This window comes from Lathyrus oleraceus, chromosome 7, assembly GCF_024323335.1.
Source record: "Lathyrus oleraceus cultivar Zhongwan6 chromosome 7, CAAS_Psat_ZW6_1.0, whole genome shotgun sequence".
NCBI classification, from domain to species: domain Eukaryota; kingdom Viridiplantae; phylum Streptophyta; class Magnoliopsida; order Fabales; family Fabaceae; genus Lathyrus; species Lathyrus oleraceus.
This window is the reverse complement of record NC_066585.1, coordinates 177,760,278-177,786,799: the sequence shown is the minus strand read 5'-3', so window position 1 is coordinate 177,786,799 and position 26,522 is coordinate 177,760,278. Positions and strand designations below refer to the sequence as shown.

Here is a 26,522-nt window from a genome sequence, read left to right as displayed (position 1 = left end):
TGTTCATTTGATAAATATTGAGTGTCATACAAGATATATAAAGGGTTAACACACTAATTGCTTATTAAAATTACTTTCACAAGCTTATTTAGTCTAATGTAATGCACTTTCTAAATACCAAAATTTTGAACAAAAGATTCCCCAATACAATAGTAATAATAGTTGAATGAAAGAATTCAATGCTAATATTTGACAAGGCCCTAAGAATAAATGTAATGACAAAGTCAAATTAGTGGGTGGCTTCTACCATCAAAAGTCAAAGATCAAAGCTTTTCTTCCATCCAACACCAGCCTTTGACATTTCATGCACAGCTCATGATTCTCATATATGGTCCCACCACTTGTCAGCATGCCTCTCAACATCTCTAGTGTAAATTTTCAATGTATGGCATGATATGCAAGACTAATTTGATAGCCTCTCCATTTTTTACAACCTACCAGTTCTTCCAAGACCATCAAGGATCAGTTGAGATAAAATATCAACCCATGTGTCAGGAAGACCAGGCAGACACCAATGCAAGCAATCCTGACCCCAAATTGCAACTGCATCTTTCTTTCCTAACCATATTGCTGGATGTGCATCAGCTCTAAACTCACTTAAATGTGTAAAGTCAACTAACTGGATGTTTGTGCCTTGTAATACCTTTTGAATCACAAAATTCATCTGTCTTGCTTCCTTGTTAACTCCGTTATTCCTGGGTTCAAACCATAAGTCAAGCTGTTCAGGTATTAGTATTTCATTCTTTAGGCCAGTGCATGAAAAACACACGGGGCATGAAAAACACACGGGGCAGAAAAAAAAATGGAACAAGTCAATCAGAAAATGTTAAACATTCAAGCCACTTAAAAAACATTAAATGCAATCTAGAGTTTGATGGTTTTGTAAAAATAGATAAGTTTTAGAAATACATACCTCATTCTCTTCAAGTGGCTTGTTGAACAGGCAGCTACCGTTTTGATTCCAATCTCCACCATAGAAGTGCCTTGGGGATAGTAAACGCCAGAACTTAAGTGTGTTTCTAGGAAATTCTTTTTCTATGTATGCGATCGTGTTATCAAGAACAATTTTAAGTCCATCCAAAATCTCAGGTGGAGGAACTATTGGTTTTCCTGCTTTATAGAAAACAAGAGGCTTCTCCTTTGGAAATTTGTCAAAATTCCACCTATTAAAGGCAAAATCGAAAGTGATTTAGTTTGGATTAACTTCTTGCTTATAGGATTTTTTTAACCAATACAAGTATTTAGTTTCTAATTCATAACAAATGTATTATAAATCTTTAATGTAGAAGATATATGAGAAAGCTTCTGAAGATTTTGAGATGCAGACGTTGATTTCAACTTATGAGATTAGCTATTAGTTAAGGTTCTCATGGTTATTACTTCAACATAACAACAACAACAACAACAACAACAAAAACCAAGCCTTATCCCACTAAATGGAGTCGGTTACATGGATCAACTTTCATCGTAATGTTTTATCCAGGACCATGCTTTTATCCAAATCATTAATCTCAAAATCTTTCTTAACAACTCCTCTTATAGTTTTTCTAGGTCTTCTTCTATCTCTAGTTATTTGACTTCTCTCCATCTGTTTTACTCTCTTTACTACATAACCTACAAGTTTTCTCTCTACATCTGATCTACTTCAACATTATCCGAAATAAATCTACATCTATATACCAATCATATGAATGACTGACAAAAACAACAAGGCAACCCAAAATTAACTAGAGATCAATTGCATCAAAGCATATGTTTGCTATATAAGTAATCTCTTCGAGTTGCTTTAGTGTTTTTACTATAACTACTAATTCATTCAACTTTTTAGCAATGCATACTAGCAGTTACAATTACAATACAACTCAAACTATTTTTCAAGTGGCACTGCATCATTCAGAGAAGTTTGAAGATGGAGGAAAGTTAGAAAGAATTACCAGTGACCAGTATTGAACAGCAGGACATCATAGAAACCTGCAATCTTAGCCCATTCATCAGCAGGAACATCAACGTCAACTCGATGAATACCTTCTGATCCATCTTGTATCCCAGCTTCAGATTGCTTTGGCTGCCACCTTTGTTTAATCAGTAATTTCCACATAAGGTTTCCATTTCAAAAATTATAACAAAGAAACAAAGTAAAACAAGAACCCTAAAAGTCAAAAGATGTTCAAGTAAATTCTTCCAAACCCTAAGTTTCTTATCTTTTACTTAAATTTCACCTACCCAATACAACCTATTTGCAAAATTCTGAACTTGAAACTGAAAAAATAAATAATTGGTAAAGGAGAATGTTACTGGTATTTGGAGAGCAAAACCGCACGATGATAAGCAACAGTGACATTGAATTTGGGAAAATAAGCACCTCTCCAAGCACCCTTCTTTTTCCACTTCCGTGCACCCTCATCAGCAACCCTAAGAATACACAAAAACGAAACCAAGAAATTCTCATTGAGCGAATCCCCAACAAACCCAACATTCTTATTTCTCATCACACCCAGAAACCGAAACGGGTCGATCCGAGGCAAATCGCAGCCACGCGGAACCCATTTCCATGAATTGATCAAGCTCAGATTTTCCCTCTGGTTTCGGATGCAATTCCATGCGTTTCGATGGAAGGGACATGTGTCGTCGTAGAGTGGGTAGTGATTTGGATCGAAAACCCAGTTACCTTTGAAGAAGTTGCAGTTGGAGATTGCAAGTGATTGTGAGGTTGAAGAAGAGTGTGTGTGGAGAGAAATGAATGAAGAGAAGAGATAGATGGATGCAAGTGTTAGTAAGATGAGGAAAGGGAATAGATGTGAAGGTAGCTTTGGGGACATTGTAATGGTGTCACTATGATTGAATCCATTGTCCACACTCAAATTAGTTTAAGGGATGATAACATTTCTTATTTCTTCTTCTTTTGAATTTTGTTTAAAAATTAAATTTTAATAATTTGGAGTTTTTTTTAAATTATATAATTTGGAGATTAAATAGATAAACAAGGTGATAATTTATAAATTAAAGGTAAATCCACATTAATGTTAAAATATTAATTTTAAAATATGCAATAACATCTCATGAGATTTACTAAAATAATACTCACATTCTAAAATATATAATAACTTCTTTTTGAAGTTTGTACCGTCTAAAAAATACAGATTTATATGTGTTCTCCCTGCAAGAGCAGGGAGACTTATAGATCCTAATAAGTATATTATATGTTTAAGGGTTAATTCACGGTGGTGAGTAGTCTTGTACGGTGGTTTTTTAGGTTGTTTAAGGGATCAACTCATGTGAGGTGAGAGGTCCTATTGACGGGCGGCGCTGCTAGGTTACAGGCGGGTGGTTAGATTAACGATGTTAAGGAAAATAGGAACGAAGTATTATATGAGTAGTAGTGGATAGTATGAAGTGTGTATAACTTGAGAGTGTATCGTATAAGTTCTCAATCCTCTTCCCATTCCCTTCGAGTGAGGCGTTTATATAAGCTCTCTAAGGCATAGGTTGTAAAGTTAGTGGGCGGTTACACCCCACCTTCATGACTAGGGAAATGGTCAATCGAAGACTTAGTCTTCCTAGAATCATGGAGGAAGTGGTTCTCCCTCTTGATTGACTCTTTTTAGTTAGTCATTGTGGGTCCATGTCATCACCCACGTCTACTAGGCGATTAAGACAACGACAACCCAATCGGACCGGTTGTATTTGAAAGCACATAGTATAATTTTATATCTTTTACGTGCTTTAAGTATCTATTGAGTTTTGATGTTTTACAATTGGGTTATTGTTTCATTTCTCATTTGTAATATGTATGTCATTTCAATCCATTAGTGTGATCATAATCTTTCTTTTCAATTGTTGTAATCGTTTGGTTATGTAACTATACCACTAAGAACCCTTTGTATTTCATATTGTATCAATTGATCCTTGATAGCTATTTTCTTTTTGAGTTTATGAAAGTTAATGCTTTGTCATTTCTACACGAGTAGCCTGAATCACAAGTTAAAACATTTGAATTTTGATGTTTTTGGTAATTGATTCGGATCATGTGTAATATCTGATTCGAATCAAAACTTGAACATGATCTGAATCAGAATCTCATTTGATTCGAATCAAGTACAAATAATGATTTGAATCATGTGCCTTAAAAATAAACTCTTTTTGGTTATGTCCAGATTGATTCAAATCAATTTTCTTTCTTGATTCGAATCAAACGATAAAAACCCAAATTTCCATCATTCATTTAAATGCTTGTTTCTTTTGATTGCAACTAAGAAGTGTGGAAATCTATGATTTTTCATAGAGATAAAAATAGTGTTTTTTGTCCTCTTATCTTAGTGTGTTCATCTTTACACCATTATTCTCTCTTCTTCACCAAACATCAATCTTTGATATTAAACCCATGTCAATTCTTTATCTATTTATGTTGCATCTTGATTGTGCAATTTGAGTTGTTATTTTGTGTGTTTTTGAGAATGAGTTGTTCATATCTTGTCGAGGATTTGATCAAGCTCTTGATAACTTTCAAGAACCAAGACCCACTTATTTATAAACTTGTTTGAACCTTGTGTGTATATTCATCTTTGATAAAAAAATGAGTTACTTGATAAATCGCTTGTAATGTCAATTGTTGTTAAGATTATTTGGCACTATTCACCATCTTCATTCTTAGTCTCTTTCCTTTTTCAAGGACCCTCCTCTAAAGATTGAGTGGAAGGGAGACTAGTGGTACATTAGGGTATCTAATGAGTTTGTGTGTAGCTGGGTTTTTATTTGTAATAGGTGCATGTATCGTTTCTTGAGTGCAGTTTGGAATTGAGAAGTTATCTAACAGGATAAGAGTTTCCATTATACTCCAAGGAAGACTTTGGCATAATCAAGTACCAATGGTCTGTAAGGAGGAGTTGGAAGTTTTCCTTATTTGGTAACGTTGGAGAAAGATTTCTAGCAGACAAAGTTGGGAGTTGTCTAATGCACACTCAGTTAAGGGCAATCGCTCGTACAAGAAATCAGTGGGATCATGTGGATTGTCACATACGAATACTTGGAGCAAGTTATTATGGATAACGAGGTTATTGGATCAAGATACTGTGTGATCTTGTATTGTGTTAGCAATTTAGTGTCTGCTTTATCAGATGAAATATTATGTGATAGTTCATTGTAATCAAAATGTTGCAATCATATTTTCATCATAGTGGAAGATCGTGATTATGTTCTGATGGCATCATCCATTAAAGAGTGCATGTAGGCAAAGTGAGGACGAATGTTGAAACACTATATATCTCTGTGTATCTTTCTTTTTCTCTGTCCTTTTACTTTTCAAGCATTCATTCATTTCATATTTGCTACCGCATGTTTGCATTTGCATAGACATATACCATATAGGCTAGATCTTGCTTATAACGTTTTAGTGTATAAGCTTAGCTCTATGGTGTATCAATTCTAAGGAATCATTATGAAATCAATTATGCATTGGTAAGATCGTCTAAGTAATGTTTTTAAATCACTTCATTTGCAAGTGGCTTTGTATGTCATGTAAATGACTTGTGCTAGAAATGATCATTTTTATAAGTTCTCTTATATATCATTTCATGCAACTTGATTCATTGAGATGCTTTCAAGCTCTCTTCTTTGTGTTTTGCTTCTGTGCTTTCTAACATCTATGATTTCGTTTTATGGGACCTAAAAGTTTTTAAATTGTCTAAAAGGATTTTGGGGCTATTCAACCCCTTCTCTTCTAGACATTGTTGTTTCTATATTCTCACCCAATAATTGGTAATAGAGCTCAACTTTCGATCAAATTCTAGTGACTCCAGAAGTTGAGGATATGGTTCCTACGATCTCATACGAGTTTTCTTAAATGTTATGGAAGCTTATGCAAGTCAATGAATCTCCGGGAAATTACATTAAATTTCTTATGATTGATCATTCTTTTATATGAATTACATTGATTATTTCAAAGTAAAATCTTACTAGATTTGTCTTCAAGGCGTCCATTATACTTAAGATATTCTATAAGTGTTGATTTATCCAGGATTGAACCAACAAGTTTTCTGAGATATTTATAGCTTGTTTGTGACATTGTATCTTAAAGGTTGTTCAAGATTGATCTTAATTTTTTTTTGTCATGCATTTATTAAAATATTTTGGAAAGTATCATGAGAAAAGGAATTAGAAACAAAAGCATATTCTTGTGACCTAATCTTCAAAGGTCGTTATGTAAGAGAAGCTGAATGCAATTTTTCTCAGAAGTTTCAATTATCTACAAAAGATTGAAGGAATTTACTTGATGTGCTTATCATTTGTCCAATAGTTGAATCAATGATTCAAGATTGACAAGTTGTGTTAAATAGTAATGATCATAGTATTGTCGTTTAAAGTTATTTTAAAGCCTTATGAAGGAGAGTCTGATAATGTCCTTCAGACGTTCAAGAGGATTTCTATCCAATTTGTATTTGATTGCTCGTGTTTAGATCTTATTATTATTATTGTTGTTGACTTCCTTTTGGTATTGCTAATTAGGAAGTTAAACTTAGATTGTCAAAATTGGTATGATCATTTCAATCATTCTTTAATTATTTTGTGTATGCACTAGAGTATTTATTGTGTCACTTATGTGTGTTGTTTGATTTATATATGTTTGTGTTTGTGCTATGCTTGTCATTCATTCTCTAATTGTTGAATCATTCAAAGCATTGATTTATCGTTTATGTCATTCGTTTATTGCATTCATATGCATTACTCATACATTCATGCATCTTCATTTTTTTTACATTAAAAGGAATTTGTGCATTTACATTAAAACACGTTTGCATTAAAAATCCATTTTAGTATCTGCATTATAAAATGGCTCATTTTTTTCATAACATAACATATTTTTATCATTTACATAAAAGTTTTTAAAAAAAGATAAAGGTATTTTGGTGTTGTGTAAAAGTCTCACTTTCCTTAAAAAAATCAAAATTTTGGTCTTCTGATTCTAATAATTGGTTTTGAACTAACCTTGTGATCTGAATCAATTTCCTGTGACTTGAGACGTTTCATTTTGATCCGAATCAGAATCTTTACACTTAGCCCGTGATTTGAATCACTTTTGGTGAGTTTCAAATCTGATCAATTTGATCAGAATCAAATAGTAGACTTGAAAGACTTAATCCGAATCAAAATTGAAGGGTTACACATTTCACTTTACTCTTACCTTTTTTCAGTTTTCTTTCAAACTTCATTTAATCATCTTTTTCCTTTGTCATTAAACCCTAAATATGAGCCAACATTATATTTTTCTTCATCACTCGTCATCTATCATCTCAATACATCACTCCTCACCCATTATCATTAATCATCATCATGACTCATGACCATGGTAACGATGTGAAAATTGATAAGCAAAGAAGAAATCAACAAGTTGTTGAATATGATTCACCTCCACTCATTCCAAAAGGTCCAAAAGAAAAGTTCAAGCAAGCAAAGATTCTACAGATGATGTCTTGAGTAAGAAAGCCAAGTGTCATCTGATACATGTTCATCTTCTCTAGCTAAGTTATGTGTAACCTTTTTCATCTCTTACCTGAGGGTAGTAATATCATTGTGCAAGCTTCGGCGATACTTCATCATATATTTCATAGTGTTTTAAACGAATTTACCTTTATAACAGGTGCTACCCCAGTCGGACCTGACCGGGAGTCTAAGAAAATGGGTCATCGAGTTGTATGAGTTTGAAGTGTGCTTTGAGGCAAGGAAAGCTTTAAAAGCCCAGTTGTTCGTTGATTTCCTAACTAACAATGACCCCCATGCCATACCTATTAGCTTATATTTTTGACGCCCATTAAGAATTACCAAAATTGAAAATCATATGTACAACTACTTTTCGACCAGGAAGTGGTATTCGACCAACTGGAGGTGATTCGACTGGGCAAGGTTAATAATGATCAGCATACAGTTGAGATTCCAGAAAAGGGTCTCTTTTAAAGACGATTGAAAATGGTTTCCGATCAAAGATTCAAAATTCAAATAAGGGAGGGAACTTCACCCTCATCAGAAACCGTTAAAGAGCACACGTGGAGCATAGTGGATAAATGCGCACATGTAAGGCGCCATGTGTCTCGACGTGATTGAAGAACCATTAGAAATGGTTATCTCGATTTAGTGTAAATATAGGGTCTTAGTGTTAGAAAAAGTGTGAGTCAAAGTGTGTACAAAAATCTGTAAATTTACCAAGTACTCGTGTGAAGAAGAATCGTAAATCACAGAATGTACGTTTGTTACACCAGTGTTAGTTACTTCAAAGCAATATAAATTTATCTTTACTTTTTTTCCAGAAATATACTTCCTTAATTCTTCATTCCAAACACCTTCCTTTTACTTTGTCATTTACAATTTTAAGATTTCTTTGTTTTTTCCTTGCTTTCAACATTTACTTTATAGTCTTAAGATTCCCTTACTTTCGACATTTACTTTGTCATTTACAAATCCTTTGCAATTTCTCTCGTTCATGTCATCCTTTTTATTAGTTTCCAAACTCTAATTTTACGCTTATTATTGAGCATTCGTTACTACCGAAATTCATTTTCAAAACGGTTAGCACATGTCCTAGGATCAATCTGATTGATCCTGTAAGTAACCAAATTTAGAAATTTGGAAGATCAGCGGTTGTTTACCGATTTTCAAGGTAAACAATACCACACCTTAGTGGTATTCACAGACGGTTTGTCTAACAACTGGTGAAGTGGGGTAGGCACAACTTTAGAAACAGGCCTGGTTTAGTTGTGGAAGTATCCCCAGGTTTGAGTTCCTGACCACTAACAACCAAGATGAGTATAAGGCTGTCATAGTCGAGATCACGCTAGCAGGGGAAATATGGGCCGATTATATAAAGATGTGAACGGACTCCTAGTTGGTTGTTTCCTAGATAAGAGGAGAGGCCCAGTCAAATAACCATTTGCTATAGAGATACTTCAAGCTAACTACTGAGAAATTATCAAAGTTCAAGGCATTCAAGATTATCCATGGGCCACTATAAGAGAACACCTAAGCCAATGTCTTATCTCGGTTGGCTAGAATGAAAGCCCCATGTATCAATCACTCTTTCATCCAAGAAAATAGAAAGTCACCCAACATGGATCCAAGAGGAAGGTAGTAACAATCATGGATAACACCGCCATGCCTTCTTGGATGACCCCGATTCGACAATATATCACGTACGAGATACTTCCATTAGATAAATTTGAAGCAACCCCAGTGAAAAAGAGGGAAGGTGAGTATACCATTATCGAAAAGACTTTATACAATAGGGTTTTGTCCACACCGTTGCTGAGATGTTTAGGAAAGACAAAGACCGACTACGCCCTCCTAGAGGTGCATGAATGAATCGTTGGACAACACCTAGGGGCAAGATCACTAGCTAAAATGTTTATAAGAGCATGTTACTGCTATACGAGCATGGCCTATGATGCACATGAATACGTGAAAATATGTGACCAATGTCATAAACACAAGGATATTTTTAACTTCCTAACCACCGAGTTACACATACTGACACCGTCATGCCCATTCTTGTAGTTGGGAATGGATATCCTCATTCCCTTCGCCCAAGTGTCAAGATAACTCAGGTATCTTATCGTAGTCGTGGATTATTTCACTAAGTGGATCAAGTCCGAAACATTGGTAAACATCATTATGACAAATATTGTGAAATTCTTTCAAAAGAAATATGTTGGCTAGGTTCAGAGTAACCCAAGCCATCGTGATAAACAATAGAACATAGGTTATCAATAAACAATTGAGGATCCTCTTGGAATAATTAAAGATCAAACAACACTTCGTGTTAGTGGAGCATCCACAAATGAACAGTCAAGTCGAGGCCGCCAACCGAGTGATAGTAAGAGGCCAGAAGCAAATATTAGAATAAGCCAAAGGCAATTGGGTCGACGAACTACCACATGTCCCATGGGCTTATCGTACCACCCCTAGTTAACCACAGGGGAAACCCCCATTCGTCTAACATATGAGATAAAAATTGTCATTTTGGTAGAAATGGAAGAGTTGATATTGAGGAATGTTAATCTGGTGCCAACAGAAGGTAAAAGAAAAGCAATCAGAGAACAAATCGACCTTTTGGAGAAAAAATGATAGTGATCGCCTTCACCGACACCATCGTCAGGAAAAACGCTACCTCAAGAAACAACCGTCGCGTCCGACCTCGATAATTCCACACCAGAGCTTTAGTGCTTCAGAGAGCAGATATTAGAAAGAAAAATGCCCGAGGATGGAAAATTAACATCTAATTGGGAAGATCCTTACTGCATGCGAGTAACATCAGGAGGGGAACGCACTTCATGGAGTCCCTCGAGTGGGATCAAATACCAAGGACGTGGAACATCGCCAAGTTGAAGCAATATTATAGTTAATAATTTAATTTTCCAGAGTAATTCCTGTAGCGGTGTATTCGTCGCTATATGATTTATTGATTAAACCATAAGCAAAGCATACAATGAATCGAGTCGCCACCGCACTTTTATTTATCCTAAGGACTGGTTAAAAAGCGAACAAAACCTAAGAAGTTTTACACGTAGAAAACTAATGAAAAAGATCAGAGAATCTGGGTAAGGGGTAAATTACGCAATGGGAAGGTGTTAGGCACCCATCACGTCCTAGGTACTCCTAGGGAGCCCTTTTCACACTTGTTGTATAAAAATGTTTATTTGTTTTGACATATTGTGCAAACATGAATGAGAAGATGAGAAAAGAATGTACAAGTTAGTTATTTTTGTGTTCGAACGGATGAACCCGTTGCCTACGTACCTTCCATCAAAGGTAAGGATCAAAACGCCGTAGTTCGGCTAAAAGATTTCCAAAAATTAGTGAGTTCAATTTTAAAACACAAGCACTAAGGTTTTTCATTACCAATGGGAGAAAACTCAACCAACATCAACAATCCACCATGCGAGGATGGCTTCAACATACTAGTGAGGGGTTAACCCTATAATAAGTATGGAAGGCTTATAATCAACTCACTAAGGATAAGGTAAGATTTACATCAACCACTATGGTAATTAAAACCTACGGCTAATGTATGAAAACATGTTAACAACGAACAAAGCCAAAACAATTGAATGGGTGAAGTTAATTGATTATGATTATTCACAAAGTATGGTCAAGGTATGATTAGGATTGATTCAAAGAAGTGTTATGAAAAGTGAAATTTGAAAAATCAAGGACTTATGGTCCAGGTTTCTAATTTGAAAAAGAGGTGAGGATGTTTGCACAACAAGTCACAGTTTTTGAAATCAAAGTGTGAAAAGGTGTAGGACAAGGAGGGTATGGATGATGGAATGTAAAACTTCTTATAAAGGTTCACCTCTTGAGATCATATAGAAGATGATTCAAGTGTGTCCTTAGGAATGAGGCAACAAACAAATAGAAATAAAGCAAGGTGATGCCGGATGCCATCAATGGTCTTATACCAATCTCACAAACAAAAGCGGATATCGGATACCAATACATGGGTTTATACCAATCTCCTAAAACAAAACAATGATACCGGATGCCATCAATGGTCTTATACCAATCTCACAAACAAAAGCGGATATCGGATACCAATACATGGGTTTATACCAATCTCCTAAAACAAAACAATGATACCGGATGCCATCAATGGTGTTATACCAATCTCACAAAAGCAAAAGCGGATATCGGATACCAATAAATGGGTTTACACCAATCTCCTAAGGTAAAACAAAACTTGGATGTCGGATGCCAATCTATCTGGACTTATACCAACCTCCAAAGGATGATCATAGGAATACAAATGCCACATCACAGGGACTTACAATTGCATCCTCTCATACAACAAACAAGAGAAAAGAAGATACGAGTGACCAATGAGGTCTTACACTCTATCCTTCCATATCATGGGAACAAAAGCCAATCAACATGGACTTACAATTGTCCTCAATGGGCAAACAAACATAGATCACAAGGATATGCAATAATGATCATACAAGAATGAACAAATTAATGATGATAAGTGCACAAAGGCAAGCGTGCAAACATGTACAAATGCAACAAGCAATCAATCAACAAAGTCATTTAGCACCCACTATAACCAAACAATTAGGCTCAATCAACGGGTTAGACTTAAAAGTCCACTGGAATAGGGTAAATGGTGCTCTTAACCTTGACATTGAGAGCCAAGGTGAAGCAGATGAAAGGATATGAGGGGTGTGCCTCATCACTCTTATCCCTGGTCAGGGAGAGCATTGAATATCAGAAGGTGGGGGAGTCCAGAAAGATGGAACTCTCTCCCCAAGTTAGACTCGATAGATCTTGGGTTTTTACTCAACATGCATCAAACACAAGTAGTGTGAGCAATGTGAGAGACTCACAGAATAGTAGGAGATAGGCTACATATCTCTTTTGTCTACCAATTGCCTCACATGAGGTCTTCACCTGCTTGGGGACAAATTTAAACAATCACAAACATTGCCTCTTAAGGAGGACTTCAGACAGTTGCCTGGCTAAATAACAAGCCAGGTCTTCCAGACTACATGGAGACAAGAGAGTCTACCTCAATGCAAATGCTATACAAGCAAAGCAATAGCTAGTTCTCAAGGAACTAAAGCGACTATGGTACCTGAAATCAATCAAATATAATCAGTATCCAAGTCACAAAATCAAAACAAACAAGTTATGAACCAACAGACAACACAATCAATCATGTGCAATGCACAAACTCAAATGAAATGAGTTAGCATCCTACAAAATGAAACAAGTTAGTTCATCACAATCAAATAAATCAACATCAATCAACTTGAATTAAATTCCTTAAAGCATTTGCTTCTTTAACCTGAAAAAACAACTCAAATGTGAGAAGTAAGACCACTAGGACAAGCCTAGGGTCAAAAGGAGGTGAAAAATTCAAAACAGCAAGTGAAAATTGATCAAAATCAAGATTTAACAAACAAGAATAAATTCCAGTTGGTCCCATATCCAAAACATTCACCAATTGCATTTTATACACATAACATGTCAAACTATGCATTTTGGAATCACAATGGAGCTAACAGAATGATCACACTCAAACCAATATCAAAACAGCTCAATAAATTCCACAGAAATTCCAGCTCAAACAGAACACATTCAATGAGCTACATATCAAATTTCATGGCATTTGGACAAGTGGAAGTAGGAGAATTAAATCAGGAAGTCATGGTATGCAAATACAACTTCAAATAAGACCACAAATCATGTGCCAACTTCAAATGAATGCAAAACAGTGGAAACAAATGATAAATGAATGGGACCAAAGCCAAGATGAAGTTAAACATGTTAAGAAACACTCCACCAAATTTCATATTCACATGATAAGGAATGAGAATTTTACAAGTCATGTAAGTTGATCACTCAAGAAAAGTTCACAAAATGGTAAACAGCAAACAAAAATACCAATCAAATAGGAAATTGATCAACAAATCCTACAAAAACTCATGGTTAAACTAGACATACAGAGGAAATCACATGCAAAAATCCAGAACAAATGGCATTCAATAAGCATGGAAACAAAATTCATGAAGTTGACATAACATAGTGTGACACACATTGTCACACTCAACTAGATCACATCATATCTCTCTAACCAGGAACTCAAAAGTAGCAAACTGTACATCAAAATCACCAGGAATGAGTCAAGAATGGCCAGGTAAAATTTCACACATTTTGGAACAAGCATCAAGATTTTATGAAGGAAATGGCAAAACATACACACATAGCATACATGATCAAAACCTCTAGGCAAAGTTAAAAATCAGCCAGGCACAACATTTGTTATCATACCTAAAAAAAACTAGACAAAATTTGGAGATCATCAAAAAAATCCCCACTCAATTTGGATTAAAGATGAATTAATTAGGATTTTTTAAAGTTTTGTTAAAATATGAAATAAATATTTAACTAATTAAAATGATTTAATTATTCTGAATGGCAATTTTGTAATTACCAAGGCCAGGGCCAAAACGCGCCCGTTCCACTTAATGCAGTGGCGTCTTGTGATTGGTCTATTCGAGCGGTAAACATGAATTTGAATAGCAAGGCACGGGAATAAGATCAAAACGCGCGATTTCCAGAATTTTGAGCTGTTCTTCATTGTTCATCAACACCAGAATTCGTTATGAACATTTCTCAACCAAAACGCACAAATCATATACCGTTGAAACCAGCATTCAATGAGGATCACAAATATGGCCACGAAATTGTCCAGAAGTTAACATACAGAGAGATACGATCAAGAATAGTTTTGACATGCAATCTTTAAATCCAAATATCTTGATGAATAATGGACGAAATCACGTGATTCAAGCTCCAAATTACTCTATGTTCAAGGCACTACCTAAACCGCATGTTGATTTCAAGAATTGGAGATTTCGAGAATTTACCTCTTGGATATGCAGCTGTGAAATCCGTGTGCGTTTGGCTTCAATTATGTGAAACAGATGGCGTATGTTGGTTATGAAGGTGATTGGTGATGATCGTTTAGCTCAGAAGTGTTTGGATCAGTGGAAAATCGCGACTGCCATGGAAACTCGAGCTTGCAACAGTTGGTGTTTTGATCGATTTCCTCTCCAATTTCCTTCAAACAGAACTACACAATCACCTGCAGATGATGAATGCTGCAAAAGAAAGCACAAAGATCAAAGGATTCTTGATGAATTGGTGAAAAAAGTGAATGTGAAATTGTGAGAATTTTGAGAGAATTGGAGAATTTTTTTTGATTGGATCTGAAAAAATGATTGTTGATCCTGAGTTTCTGTTAGGATTAGGCTTTTATACAATCCCTTAATCCATGCCTTAATCATGATTAACCAAAAATTGGATGATTAGCAAAATGAGCTTGTTATGGAAATTGGCCTATTTGCCCTTGGATAGCTTGAACCAATGGAACAGTGTTTTTTCACTTGGAGCAAATCTCAAATCATATTTAGAAGCTATTCCAATTGGTTTCATGTGGAAATTCCATATACTTTGAAATTTGGCCTTTTTTCCCACCAATTTTTAAATGGTCCACTTCAAAAATGACCTTTTTATGTGGAGGTTTTTGACAAAATGTGATGATGGATTTGGATAGTACACATCAAATGGGATTTGCTCAAAGAAGAACCATCCAATTTGGCCATTCCATGTGAAAGTTATGCCACTTTGAATTTAGGCATTTTCTGAAAATGATTTGATCATAACTTGCCAACCATAAATGGGAAATGAGTGTTCTTGGACTTTTTGGAAAGGCAAGAACAATATCTTCAACTTTCATGTTGGACAAATTTTGATTTGAAGCTTGGTTCATGATGTAATTTTGAGGAGAATGACTTTCCATTTTTGGCAAGTGAGAATTACAGGTCATTTCCATTTTGGGAAACTTTTTGTCTGACTTCAAATTCTTCAATGATGATCTATGAAATGCCAAATGAAGCTTATATGGACATGAATGAGACATTTCCAACCATCTCACACCTTCCAAATCCTGATTAAATGCACAGTTGACCACAATTGACTTTTCTAGGGTTTTGGTTGACTGAGCCATATTCTGATGAATTCCAAGCCTCTTTCTCTTGAGATCTTGATACCGAATGATGTCACAACTTAGATGAATCTCTTATAAATGATCATGGTGCCCAAATTCTTCAAGAATGGTCACCATCCATTGCCCAATGGCTTGCTTGACTGATTGACTGATGATTGCTTCAGCTGCAAGTAACATGGTTAGATGACAATATTTTTGTACTTTTGGTTAGTAAACAAATGAAAAGCAATGATATACAAATGCAATACATGCTTGGTGATCAAGAACCACACTCACAAGATACCCACCCACTAGGAGGCAAACAAAGGTGCACAATGATCCTTGAGGCAATGATATGATATGATATGATATGATGAGGGATCTTAGGGCAAAAATTGGGGTCTTACAATTCCACTTCAATATAACTAACTATTTTCGGTATGAATACAAATATTAGCTTATTATCATTTTTATATTGTGTTATTTTCTATTTATCTTTCTATAAGGCCTTAAATGCGAATGACTAAAGATTACACGTATTTATGCGTAACTAAATATTATACACATTTCTGCATAGTAGAAGATTACACACATTTCCGCGTAGTCAAAGACAACACACATTTCATAGTGTGTCAAAGATTACATGTACACGTTTCAGTGTAGCCAAAAATTATATGCATTTCTGCACAGCTGACGCACCCCTTCAGATCTAGCCAACCCAAGGGTGTTAGGCGGTAGAGACCAGAGTTATCCATCTTGATCGGAGTCATACATCGAGAGCAAGGGATGAGAATCTTACCATTAGTTAGCTGGGGAAGAACCTCTATGATACATAGTTGAGAGATCATGTTGCAATGGTGAAAATGAGAGGCAGTAAGAAGATAATTGTGGTAGAATAATTAGATTTTTTTTGAAATAACTAGATTGGGTATATGAAGTAGAGATTAATATTATATTTTTTTGAAATCGAAGAAAAAAGAGAAAGTAATTTAGGGGACTCCAAATATACTTATTTTTCTTGTTTTGGGGACTCCAAATAATTTTATTTTATTTTTGCAATAATTTAGTTGGATAATGCAATGAGTTTAATGGAAGTGGAAATAATTCCGACTAACAAACAAGTTGACAGCCAACATAGCTCGCAGAAGATTCAAGAGCGAATGAACAACAAGCAAGAACAAAGAAAAAGAAAAATTAAAATAAAATACATCGCATCCACTCATTCAATCACTCACACACCAGAAAGATTCCTCCTGTTCCCGCTTTCTCTCTCGATCTGCTACTGCTAGGGTACGTTACTTATCCTGCACCCTCTTTCTTCGTCCCTAAATATACTTCCCTTATACGTTTCTTTCTTCTCGATTCAGCCGTTGACCTTCTCTGAATCTTGTTTATCAGACTCGGAGTAGTATGGATTGCACCGCCGGTACCTGTTTGTTTCCGTTACATCGCTGCAAAACTATTCACCTCGTGAGGCATGCGCAGGGGATCCACAATGTGGAAGGAGATAAGAACTACAAAGCGTACTTGAATCCTGAATATTTCGATGCTCATCTCACTCCTCTCGGATGGGAGCAGGTTGATAATTTGCGTAAGCATGTTCACTCCTCTGGTTTGATAAACAAGATTGATCTCGTTATCGCTTCTCCTTTGATGAGGTATTATTACTTCGATTAGTTGATTCCTCTTTTGTGTTAGTGGTCCAATTTCAGTTTGAAAGTTGAGTCTGTTGGATGCATTTATAACTTTGTTCATATTCGATAGCCTAGTAATCTTTGGTAGCATATTCCAAAATTATTGGAATTTAGATGTAATATGATTCTTGAAAATCCACAATCTCTAAACATATCGTTAAGGGATTTCATGTAGGAAATCTAGCTGATTAATAATGCAAACACGTACTTATGGTCTGTTTGGGTTGGATTGACTTAGTTGAACTTATCTATAAACATAAACACTTGTGAGTCTGTTTTAAAGAACTTATGGAAACAACTTATTTTCATAAGTTTTTCAATATAACTTAACGAAGATAATTAATTATATTTCGTCTTTTGTTATTGAAATAACTTTTACATAAGTGCTTATCATGATAAACATTTATGCTATAAGCTGTAAATTTTAATGTTTATCCAAACAGGGCCTTAGTATTTCACATCAGCTTTTTTTTCGTCATACGCGCCAATGTCGCTGACTTGACAGCGATTTGCTTGTTATTAAGATTTCAAGTTGTTACACTTTTGGGGACCAATTTGTTAGATGTGCACTTTTATAAACCCAAAGTAACACATGGTACCACTTTATATCTTATCCCTGTTGTGTTGAAGTTTCCTCATGAATAAATATGGGATCCTGAAGATACTTGAGATATATTTTGCTTGTGAAAATTACTTAGTAACTTGTTTCATACAAATTTGGCTTCAGGACTCTGCAAACAGCTGTTGGGGTATTTGGTGGGGAGGGATACAGTGGTGATAAAACAGATGTGGTGCCTCTTATGGTGGCAAATGCCGGAAATAGCTTTCATGCTGCAATTTCAAGTCTTAATTGCCCACCAATTGTTGCTGGCGAACTTTGTCGTGAACATTTGGTATGCAACTCTACATTTTGAACATATTTTTACCTGTTTCAGGAGAGTGAGCATTATGTTATTGTTGGTACACATGCTAGAGTTAATTAACAAGTTCAATCTTTATCTCAGTATGGCAGGTTGTGTGTCTTGGTGATCACAATTTTTTAACGGTTAAGATAACACATACTACCTGCACACCCATTGTTAGTTGGAATCTTGCTTTTCACTTCAGGGGGAGAAGGGAGAAACTAAGGATTTTATTACTAGAGTACTTTACCGTTAACTTATTTTGCAATTCCCAGTTAATTGATCAGAATAAACCCACAAACTTTGATAGAAAAATTTGGAAGAAAAAGAAGTAGAAAAAAGCATTGAATACTTAATCATGTGTAACAATCAAGTACCTGCACGTTATACTTGCCCAGTATGAATACGGCAACCCTTTTAAAAGTACTGTGCATCACAGTGTATCAATTATGAATAATATTAAGTAGGGATGTTATGAAGAGTGATTGTTAAGCAGTGCTGGACAAATTTTACGGGCTTAACAATTGAAGCATAAAAATATTGAATGAGAAAATGCCAATAAATTTAAAGCCCAGCTGTATATATATTAGTAATAAAGGAGAAAGGAATGCAATCGATTCATATATTTGCTGCTTCTTTATTTTCTTTATCCCAGCTACAAAATCATCATAAGTTTATCTTTTGAGCAAATAGGGTTTCTTAGGCTTGACATTAACATTGACAGACATATGGATTATGAACCTTACGAATTTCTCAACATTTTTCCTCATGTAGGGAGTTCATCCCTGTGACAGAAGAAGAAGTGTTAGCGAGTATCAGTTTCTTTTTCCCGCTGTTGATTTTTCACTGGCAAGTGCTTATACTTCAAGTGCCTGAATGCACGTGGTTTATGATTTTATGGAAGATAGCTTATAACTTATTCCTTTCTTTAGCCATACAAAGGTTAGCCAAAATTTGATTGTTGCCTTTGGGTTTATACTAGTCTCTTTAAGTGTTTGTTTCAGATAGACAGTGATGAGGATGTTTGGTGGAAGGATGATGTGAGAGAGACAAAGGAGGAACTTGCAGCTAGGGGGCTGAAGTTCATGAACTGGTATGTGGGTTATCCCTTACAACAAGAAAACTCTAAGATTTTGTTAATACTGCATTTGAGAAACACTTAAGTTGGATTTAATGTATGGTCAAGTTAATGAAATCTATTATCAGCCTGTTTGGTAGGAGATCTCATCCAACACTAAATTGATGTTAAATTGATATTTTACACATTCCAAGACAGTTTTTCCAGAAGCCCCCTTTACTTCTTCTCGTCCAAGGTTCCCACAATCTAAAACTAACAGCCAATATACAGTAGGACTCTTTCCAAGCAGGAAGACGACATCAACTTATCTTTACTCAAATTTAATTCAAATTTTACATTTTACCAAGTTTACTAGACATCTGTGTATTAATGTAAAAGAGATGCTCTTGATCCCGTCGCTGAGCTCTACTGTGACCATTGGTGTTTGAAGATAATATTATTTTAGTTTCTTCATCTAATATGTCTGCAAGCTATCATTTATTCATTCCGATCACTACTTTAATGTCTCATACTGTGATTAAAAACTAGATATCTACTTTTTGTATTGATTCAGATATGTAGTTACTACCATTTGTTAAAGATTCATTTGCATGTTCAGAAAATATATTTTACTGCTTTTTTGACTTTATCTCAGGTTGTGGACACGAAAAGAGAAGGAGATAGCGATTGTGACTCACAGTGGATTCTTGTTTCACACTCTAACTGCATTTGGAAATGATTGCCACCCCTCAGTGAAGAAAGAAATATCCAAGCAGTAAGCTCTCTCAACACCTCCGCCTCCAACCTAACAATTGTGACTTGCTTCTCTTGTTATGTGAAGCATGAGTTGTTGCTTCTGATGTAGTAGCACTCAGTTTTATTCAGTGCCTTAGATTCGTTAAATTGGGATCAAGTTCCGGCAACTTTTAGTATTAAACATAATGACTAATCTGACTTAGTGCCTTAGCTTAAGCTATTCTTAGTGGTAGCAAATGATTGACTGATTTAACATTAATTTTGCAGCTTTGCGAACTGTGAGCTTCGCTCCATGGTCATTGTGGATAGAAGGTGAGTTTGCAAACAACCTATATTACCTTCACACTAAACTATAATCTCAACCAGAATTGGTTTAATTTATGTTTTTCATCCAGTATGTTAGGGTCGGAAGAATCAACAACTAACTATCCCGGCAAGATACCTTCAGGGCTGGACAAACCTAGTGATGCTGTGGATGAGATCGTTGAGAAGCAGGGCGTTTAGTTTTGCTACATGTATGTGTTTAATTCCATTTAAGCATTGAACTGCTGGGCATATAATCATTACTATTTGAAGATGATGACTCATACAAAATCTAACATGATTGTTTCAGACTTTACTTGGTGCTAAAGCCTTGCAGCTAACATTTAGTGTCTGTTAGAAATATTTATTGGTAAATAGTTGTTGAACCAAGTAAAATATAAACTATCTAGGCAATTAGGCGACCATAGCATGCTAATGCAGTAACAAATACTTTTGCTTGGTGGCGGGAAAGGTTAAAAAAATATTATCGACATGTAACAAACAGATTGTCTAATTTTAGAATGAAAACACAAAATCAGATCCATTTTCGTTCTTTACAAACATACACAACTTCAAGTCTCTTGAAAAACAATTTAGCCACTATCTAAAGTCTAAGTCTTTATCTAGCATGTCATGTCCCTCCACCGTAGTATTACTTTGGCACTATTTCTCCCTTTTACATGTCTAAATTAATTATGAATCTTTTTTATAAAACAGTAGTAACTTGCAAAATAAGCATATTTATATGCTATATAATTTGATGCCAACCTTAATGGGCATACAATTTCAATTATGAGGAATCAAGTGCGTTCGGAATACACTACAAAAGCACTTTCCTTATCCACCGAAAGTTAAGAACCAGATACAAATATATATTTTGGTTTGAGTTTCCACAAAACCGCAGTCAATAATAGCTCTGATAGTAACTTATAATATGTTTATCTGAAATTGGAAATACATTGAACTATGTAGAACAAAAAATGGCCGATATTTCTAGTGAGAGAAGGTGCCCTGCCACATAATTCAACGGGAGTAGAGAGTCTCTTTCAAGTCAACAACACCATGAATCACACTCTTATCCCTTCTCACTCTCCCAATCAATGCTATGCGGGTCCCCTTGACCCTACCACCAAAATGTCCAGCTATTCCATTTCCACCAGGACACACACAATGTTATCCTCACCATCACCAACGCGCTTCCAACCATATTTTCAAACCACGTGTTCAAACAACAACGCATAGCAATCACAATGCTACCCTCTCATTTATCAAACCCCAAACCACACCTTAAAAAAAATCTCAATAATAAAATATATAAACATTTAAAAATTAATCATGCAGAAAAACGCCTCCTCTTTTTCGCGGGGTCTTCATTAAAGAAGCATAAAGCGAACACTTGTGAAACACTTTTCACAATTTGTCTTCACTCTTCAATGGAGACCTATCAATATCCTCCCTCCTATCCAGATTCCGGCCACTCATCACCACGTTCAAGAGATATCGATTTCGACAATCAAGCCTCATGGGAAGACCAGCAGAACTACAAAGCCAAGTTCATGTGCAGCTACGGCGGAAAGATCCAACCACGGAGCCACGACAACCAACTTTCTTATATCGGCGGTGACACCAAAATATTAGCCGTCGACCGAAACATCAAGTTTCAAGCCTTCCTCTCCAAGCTCTCCACTCTCTGCGACGCTATTCCACAAGAGATAAGTTTCAAGTACCAGCTTCCTGGTGAAGAACTCGATGCTCTTATCTCTGTCACAACAGAAGACGACCTCGAACACCTCATGCATGAGTACGATCGCCTCTATCGTCCTTCCTCAAAACCCGTCCGAATGAGGCTCTTCATATTCATCACACCAAATTCGGGTTCGATTTCTCAACCCGATCTACTTAAACCTCAATCCAACGCTGATTTCCTCTTTGGTCTTGATAACAAAACCCTAGCTCCACCGGTTCAACCTCCTTCCTATGCCGCTGTCAAGTATCATGAGCCTGTGCCAGATCTTGTTGCGCAGCAACCTGAGTATTCGCCACGTGGACCCGCGGATGATAGTGTCGAGATTCAGAGGCAGTTACAGCGCTTGCAGGTTTCTGAGAGTGAGCAGTCCTTGTATCGAAGAAGTGTAGATGGATTCACCGGAGGATATGCCGCTGCTACCACTCCCGGAGGCGATTATTACTTGCAGAAGATGCCGGAGAAAGCTGCTCCTTCGAATTCGCCAACTGCTGTTCATCAACCGGCAGGATACTGGCCGGAAAAGCAATTTTCCAGCGACGGTTTTCCGATTACAGGGATGAACACCTCCGGTGGAGGAGACCAGCATGTTTACATGATGCCGACACCGGGAACATTCTACCACGCGCCTCAGGTGATGCGTCCACCGGCGGCGCAGGTGACTCAGGGGTACTACGCTGTGCAGCGAATGTCTTCTGATGGATACCGGGAACAGCCAGTGTACGGTGGCGTTCAACCTCAGAATGTGACGTTTTCGTCTGCGGGTCAGGGGAATCTAGCACCGGCTCAGCAAGTCAAACCTTCGGCTTATGCGGAAGGATATGGCTTAGTTAGGCCAGCTGGCGTAGCGGATAATGCGGGGGCTGCTGGGTATGCGCAAGTGGCGTATGATAGTGCAAGTGGGAGACATGTTTACTATACTGCGCCTGGAGGGATGGTCCATGCGCCGCAGTATCAAGGGGTTACTCCGGTTTTCAGCAATGACATGAGACCGGCTGCGGTTCCTGTGGGCCAGGATCCTAAAGGTGTAAACAAGGGCCCACAAGGATAAGTGTGATTAATTATTGCTGTGATTATGTTAATTTTAAAATAATATGCTCAATAAGTGTGTTTTTCTTATGTTGCTTTTTCTTTAAATATATATAATGCGAATATTGTTACCATCCCAAACAAAAAAAAAACAATCCCCTAAAATATAATTTAAAGGTTACAAATTATAAGGGTAAAAATGTTTTAAACTAAGAAACATCAACATCAAATAGAAACTTATTATATCCCTTCATTTTTATTAGGATATTTTGAAATGTTTTTTTTTAAAAGACCAAAATGAAAAATGGGTTAATTTTTGTTTTTATTTTATATTAGTGTCTAAAATTTGTTTTCAGGTTGTTTATACATTTTAAATTAGTTTTGGTTCTTGCTATTATGCACGTGGAGATAATTTAATAGCATCTTTGTCATTCATAAGTAATTTAATATTATTATCATCTAAAGATCCATTATCTAACCTCCAATATATATTATCATACTCCATCATTCTCAAAATATAAAAGAAAAATGCAACTTTTGAGACAAGACAAATATATATATTTTTCTTTTATATTTTAGGATGGGGGAGTATCTTATAAGAAAAAATTGTCAAATTGATGCTCCATTTTTCTCATGATATTACATGCCTCAAAGTATGATTGCATATTTACTACTAGTCCTACATGAGAATAAATAAACTTTTCCCTCTTCAAACATTAGCTTTAGGTTTTTGACAAAGCAAACTTTGATATAAAATATCAGAATAAATATATTCATTTTTTGAAATAAAATATAAAAATATAATAACTATAATAAATAAAAAAACCCACAAGATATACACGGATAGATATGCTATACATACAATTTACATACACTTGAAGAATTAAAGAAATATGTTTCATATACAATTTTAAAAACAAAAAGTTAACCAAAATCTATCTCCCACATTATTAAGTCTACAAAACAAATAAATTTAATGTTATCCCACCATATCTCGTTAAATAAAAAGAAGACCGATCAAAGACAAAATGCATAATACACGATAGTAATATTTAAGTAAAAAATCATTAAAACCAACCTTTTTTTAGAGTGTGCTTCCTTCATCGATCAAGTAAAAATTTAAGAAGGTTAAAGTTCTTTTCACTAAAAGCCTTTATTTGACATCCCCACTTAAATCTAACACTTTCATATTTTTAAATTGTTAAAATTGTCTCTGATTGAAATTTGAATGAAATTTACATTTGAAATTTCTGATAGACAAAAATAAAATTTTCAATACATACAACATTTTCGATAGTGTATTTTAAATTTTCAGTATACTAGAAATTTCACAATTTCTAGTATGTTCCAAATAATTTCGAAAATATGAAATTTACTGGTTGATACCTAAAATTTCAACCAAAGTAAAATTTTGATTTTTTTTTTTAAAATAATCAGTTTTTCAATTTTTTTCCCGAAAATAACCAATAATTAAAAAAAAAAACCAAAATAAACAGGTTCATAAGAGGATGTATCAGATGAATTAACTGCCACCCTAAGCATTAAGAGGAGGCACCAATAGCATTGACACATGCATTGGGCTTCTCATGAGGAGGCGCCAATGCTATTGGCGCATGCATTGACCCTCACGAGGAGGCGTCAATGCTCCTGGCACCCCTATGCATGCGCCAATAGCATTGGCGCCTCCTCATGAGGAGCTCAATGCATGCGCCAATGCTATTGGCGCCTCCTCTTAATGCTTAGGGGGTGCACCAATTCATCTGACCTATCCTCTTGTAAATCTGGTTATTTTGATATATTTTTTTGAATTATTGGTTATTTTCGATTTTTTTTATAAAAACTGGTTATTTTAAAAAAAAATCTGAAATTTTCGGTAGTGTTATTTATGTGAAATTTTAATCGCTCAGGATTTTGTCGATAATTTTGCATGATTGATTGCACCAACAGTTTTATGTGGTCCAGAGTATGTGCATATTTGTATAAATAGAGGGCGACCTGTTGTTTGATAAAAACATCTAAAAAATGTTTTTTTTTTCAATTTTTGATTAAGGCAAAAATGTACTTCAACTGAGCTTCACCTCCTGTAGAGTTCCGTCTTCCGGATGACACCACATCTCTTGCCGATTTGACGTCCACGTTGAATGAATGATTGCCCGATACTAAAACAGAAATGTGAGAAAGACCGAGTTTCGTGAAGATTGGATTGATATTGACGGAAGGGTGAAATACAACTTTGTTGAGTTGAAGACAGATGAAGATGTGAACGATACATGGAGATCATTTCGCCGTAGGATAACAAAGGGGTCAATCGAGTTAGATGCTAAGATTTCAAGGTCTGCCAACGATATAATGAAGATGATGAAATGTCCAGAATCATCTAGTAGTGTGTAGGTTTTCTTATTTATCATATTTTTTTTAAAGTTACGTTTAAGTTATATAATCGTTTATCAAATATTAATTTAGGTTGATGTACATGAATGGAAGATACAAAATATTATGTAATAATTTTTTTTTTGATGAAGATGTCTGAGTAATATACAAATAATACATAATATATAAAAGAAATTTCCGGTAAACTGATCCGCTGTCGCACACGGGTCAAAAACGAGTTTAAAAGTGTAGTAAAACGAAAGCGACACTCAAATATCGTATCACAAGGACTCTTGAATGTTATAACCAAACGAATAGAAAGAAGGAGTTTTTAAGGTTCAAAACTTAAATCGAAGATGATTAAAGGTAAATGCAAAATTGATAAATAAGCTAATTTATTGTATCGATTTCCGACTTATCATTGATTCTTATAATTTCAATTCCCTAGCGGATTCAATCCCATTCGATTACAATACCCACTGACAAGCGCAAATTGGTATTATATGATGTATGTTCCTAATTTCCGAATTAAGCAAACAAATTTAAGTAGACGCGAATTAAGCAAACACGACTTAATCAAACACGATAACGAAAAAGCTACGATAACGTGATTATAGTTAAGGATCATACATACAATCAAATTTAATCAACTCTATCCTATAAGAAACAATCGAATTAAGCAAACGAAAGTAATCGAATTAAGCAAACGAGTTTATAGGAAGAATTGAAAAGAGATTGAAATTAAAGTGAAATTAATAAAAACTTCAAAGTGGAATTCGAATACAACAAATCAACTCTTTGAGAATTAGCTCTTCATGGAATCTTCTAAGCAATATTGTATCATCAAAATTCAGAATTAGGATTACTATAATAGTGAAAGACCTAATATAATAAAAGGAAAATTCGGGCCCTTATAGGATCCGGCCTGAAAATTACAAAAACTGGCCCAAACTAACTATTTTAATTAAGTCTGGAACTTCAATGAATTATTTGGCCATTCTTCACTCCGAATCTGATTTTGTCTTTAACATGAAACTTTTATCTTTTCTTCTTAGCTTTCCAACGCATATCAGAACGTGTTAATCCGACTTCTATAGCTCAAGTTACGATCTGCATAGTGATAAGGTATCAAATAATT

General features: G+C 35.4%; 3 protein-coding genes across 4 annotated transcripts; 2 read left to right on the top strand and 1 right to left on the bottom strand.

Moving 5' to 3' along the window:
• Nucleotides 1-38: 38 nt before the first annotated feature.
• Nucleotides 39-2,891, bottom strand: LOC127100614 (protein trichome birefringence-like 12). 2 transcript variants are annotated; one of them, XM_051037852.1, is made up of 4 exons: nt 2,296-2,889; nt 1,935-2,072; nt 914-1,163; nt 39-718 (listed from the first exon to the last, which is right to left on the bottom strand). In XM_051037852.1, the coding sequence occupies exons 1-4, from the start codon at nt 2,817-2,819 to the stop codon at nt 428-430; spliced, it is 1,203 nt and encodes a 400-aa protein (XP_050893809.1). In that variant the 5' UTR covers nt 2,820-2,889; the 3' UTR covers nt 39-427. The 2 variants fall into 2 exon arrangements, with proteins under 2 accessions (XP_050893809.1, XP_050893810.1); XM_051037853.1 differs by having other exon boundaries at nt 643-695; nt 2,296-2,891.
• Nucleotides 2,892-16,614: 13,723 nt separating this feature from the next.
• LOC127106336 (phosphoglycerate mutase-like protein 1) lies at nt 16,615-20,557 on the top strand. The gene is made up of 8 exons (XM_051043641.1): nt 16,615-16,819; nt 16,928-17,187; nt 17,951-18,116; nt 18,900-18,974; nt 19,130-19,218; nt 19,838-19,957; nt 20,206-20,250; nt 20,334-20,557. The coding sequence occupies exons 2-8, from the start codon at nt 16,940-16,942 to the stop codon at nt 20,440-20,442; spliced, it is 852 nt and encodes a 283-aa protein (XP_050899598.1). The 5' UTR covers nt 16,615-16,819; nt 16,928-16,939; the 3' UTR covers nt 20,443-20,557.
• A 611-nt stretch (nt 20,558-21,168) lies between these two features.
• LOC127106335 (uncharacterized) lies at nt 21,169-23,104 on the top strand. The gene has a single exon (XM_051043640.1). It carries the CDS (start codon nt 21,492-21,494, stop codon nt 23,034-23,036), a length of 1,545 nt encoding a protein of 514 aa, XP_050899597.1. The 5' UTR covers nt 21,169-21,491; the 3' UTR covers nt 23,037-23,104.
• Nucleotides 23,105-26,522: the final 3,418 nt, after the last annotated feature.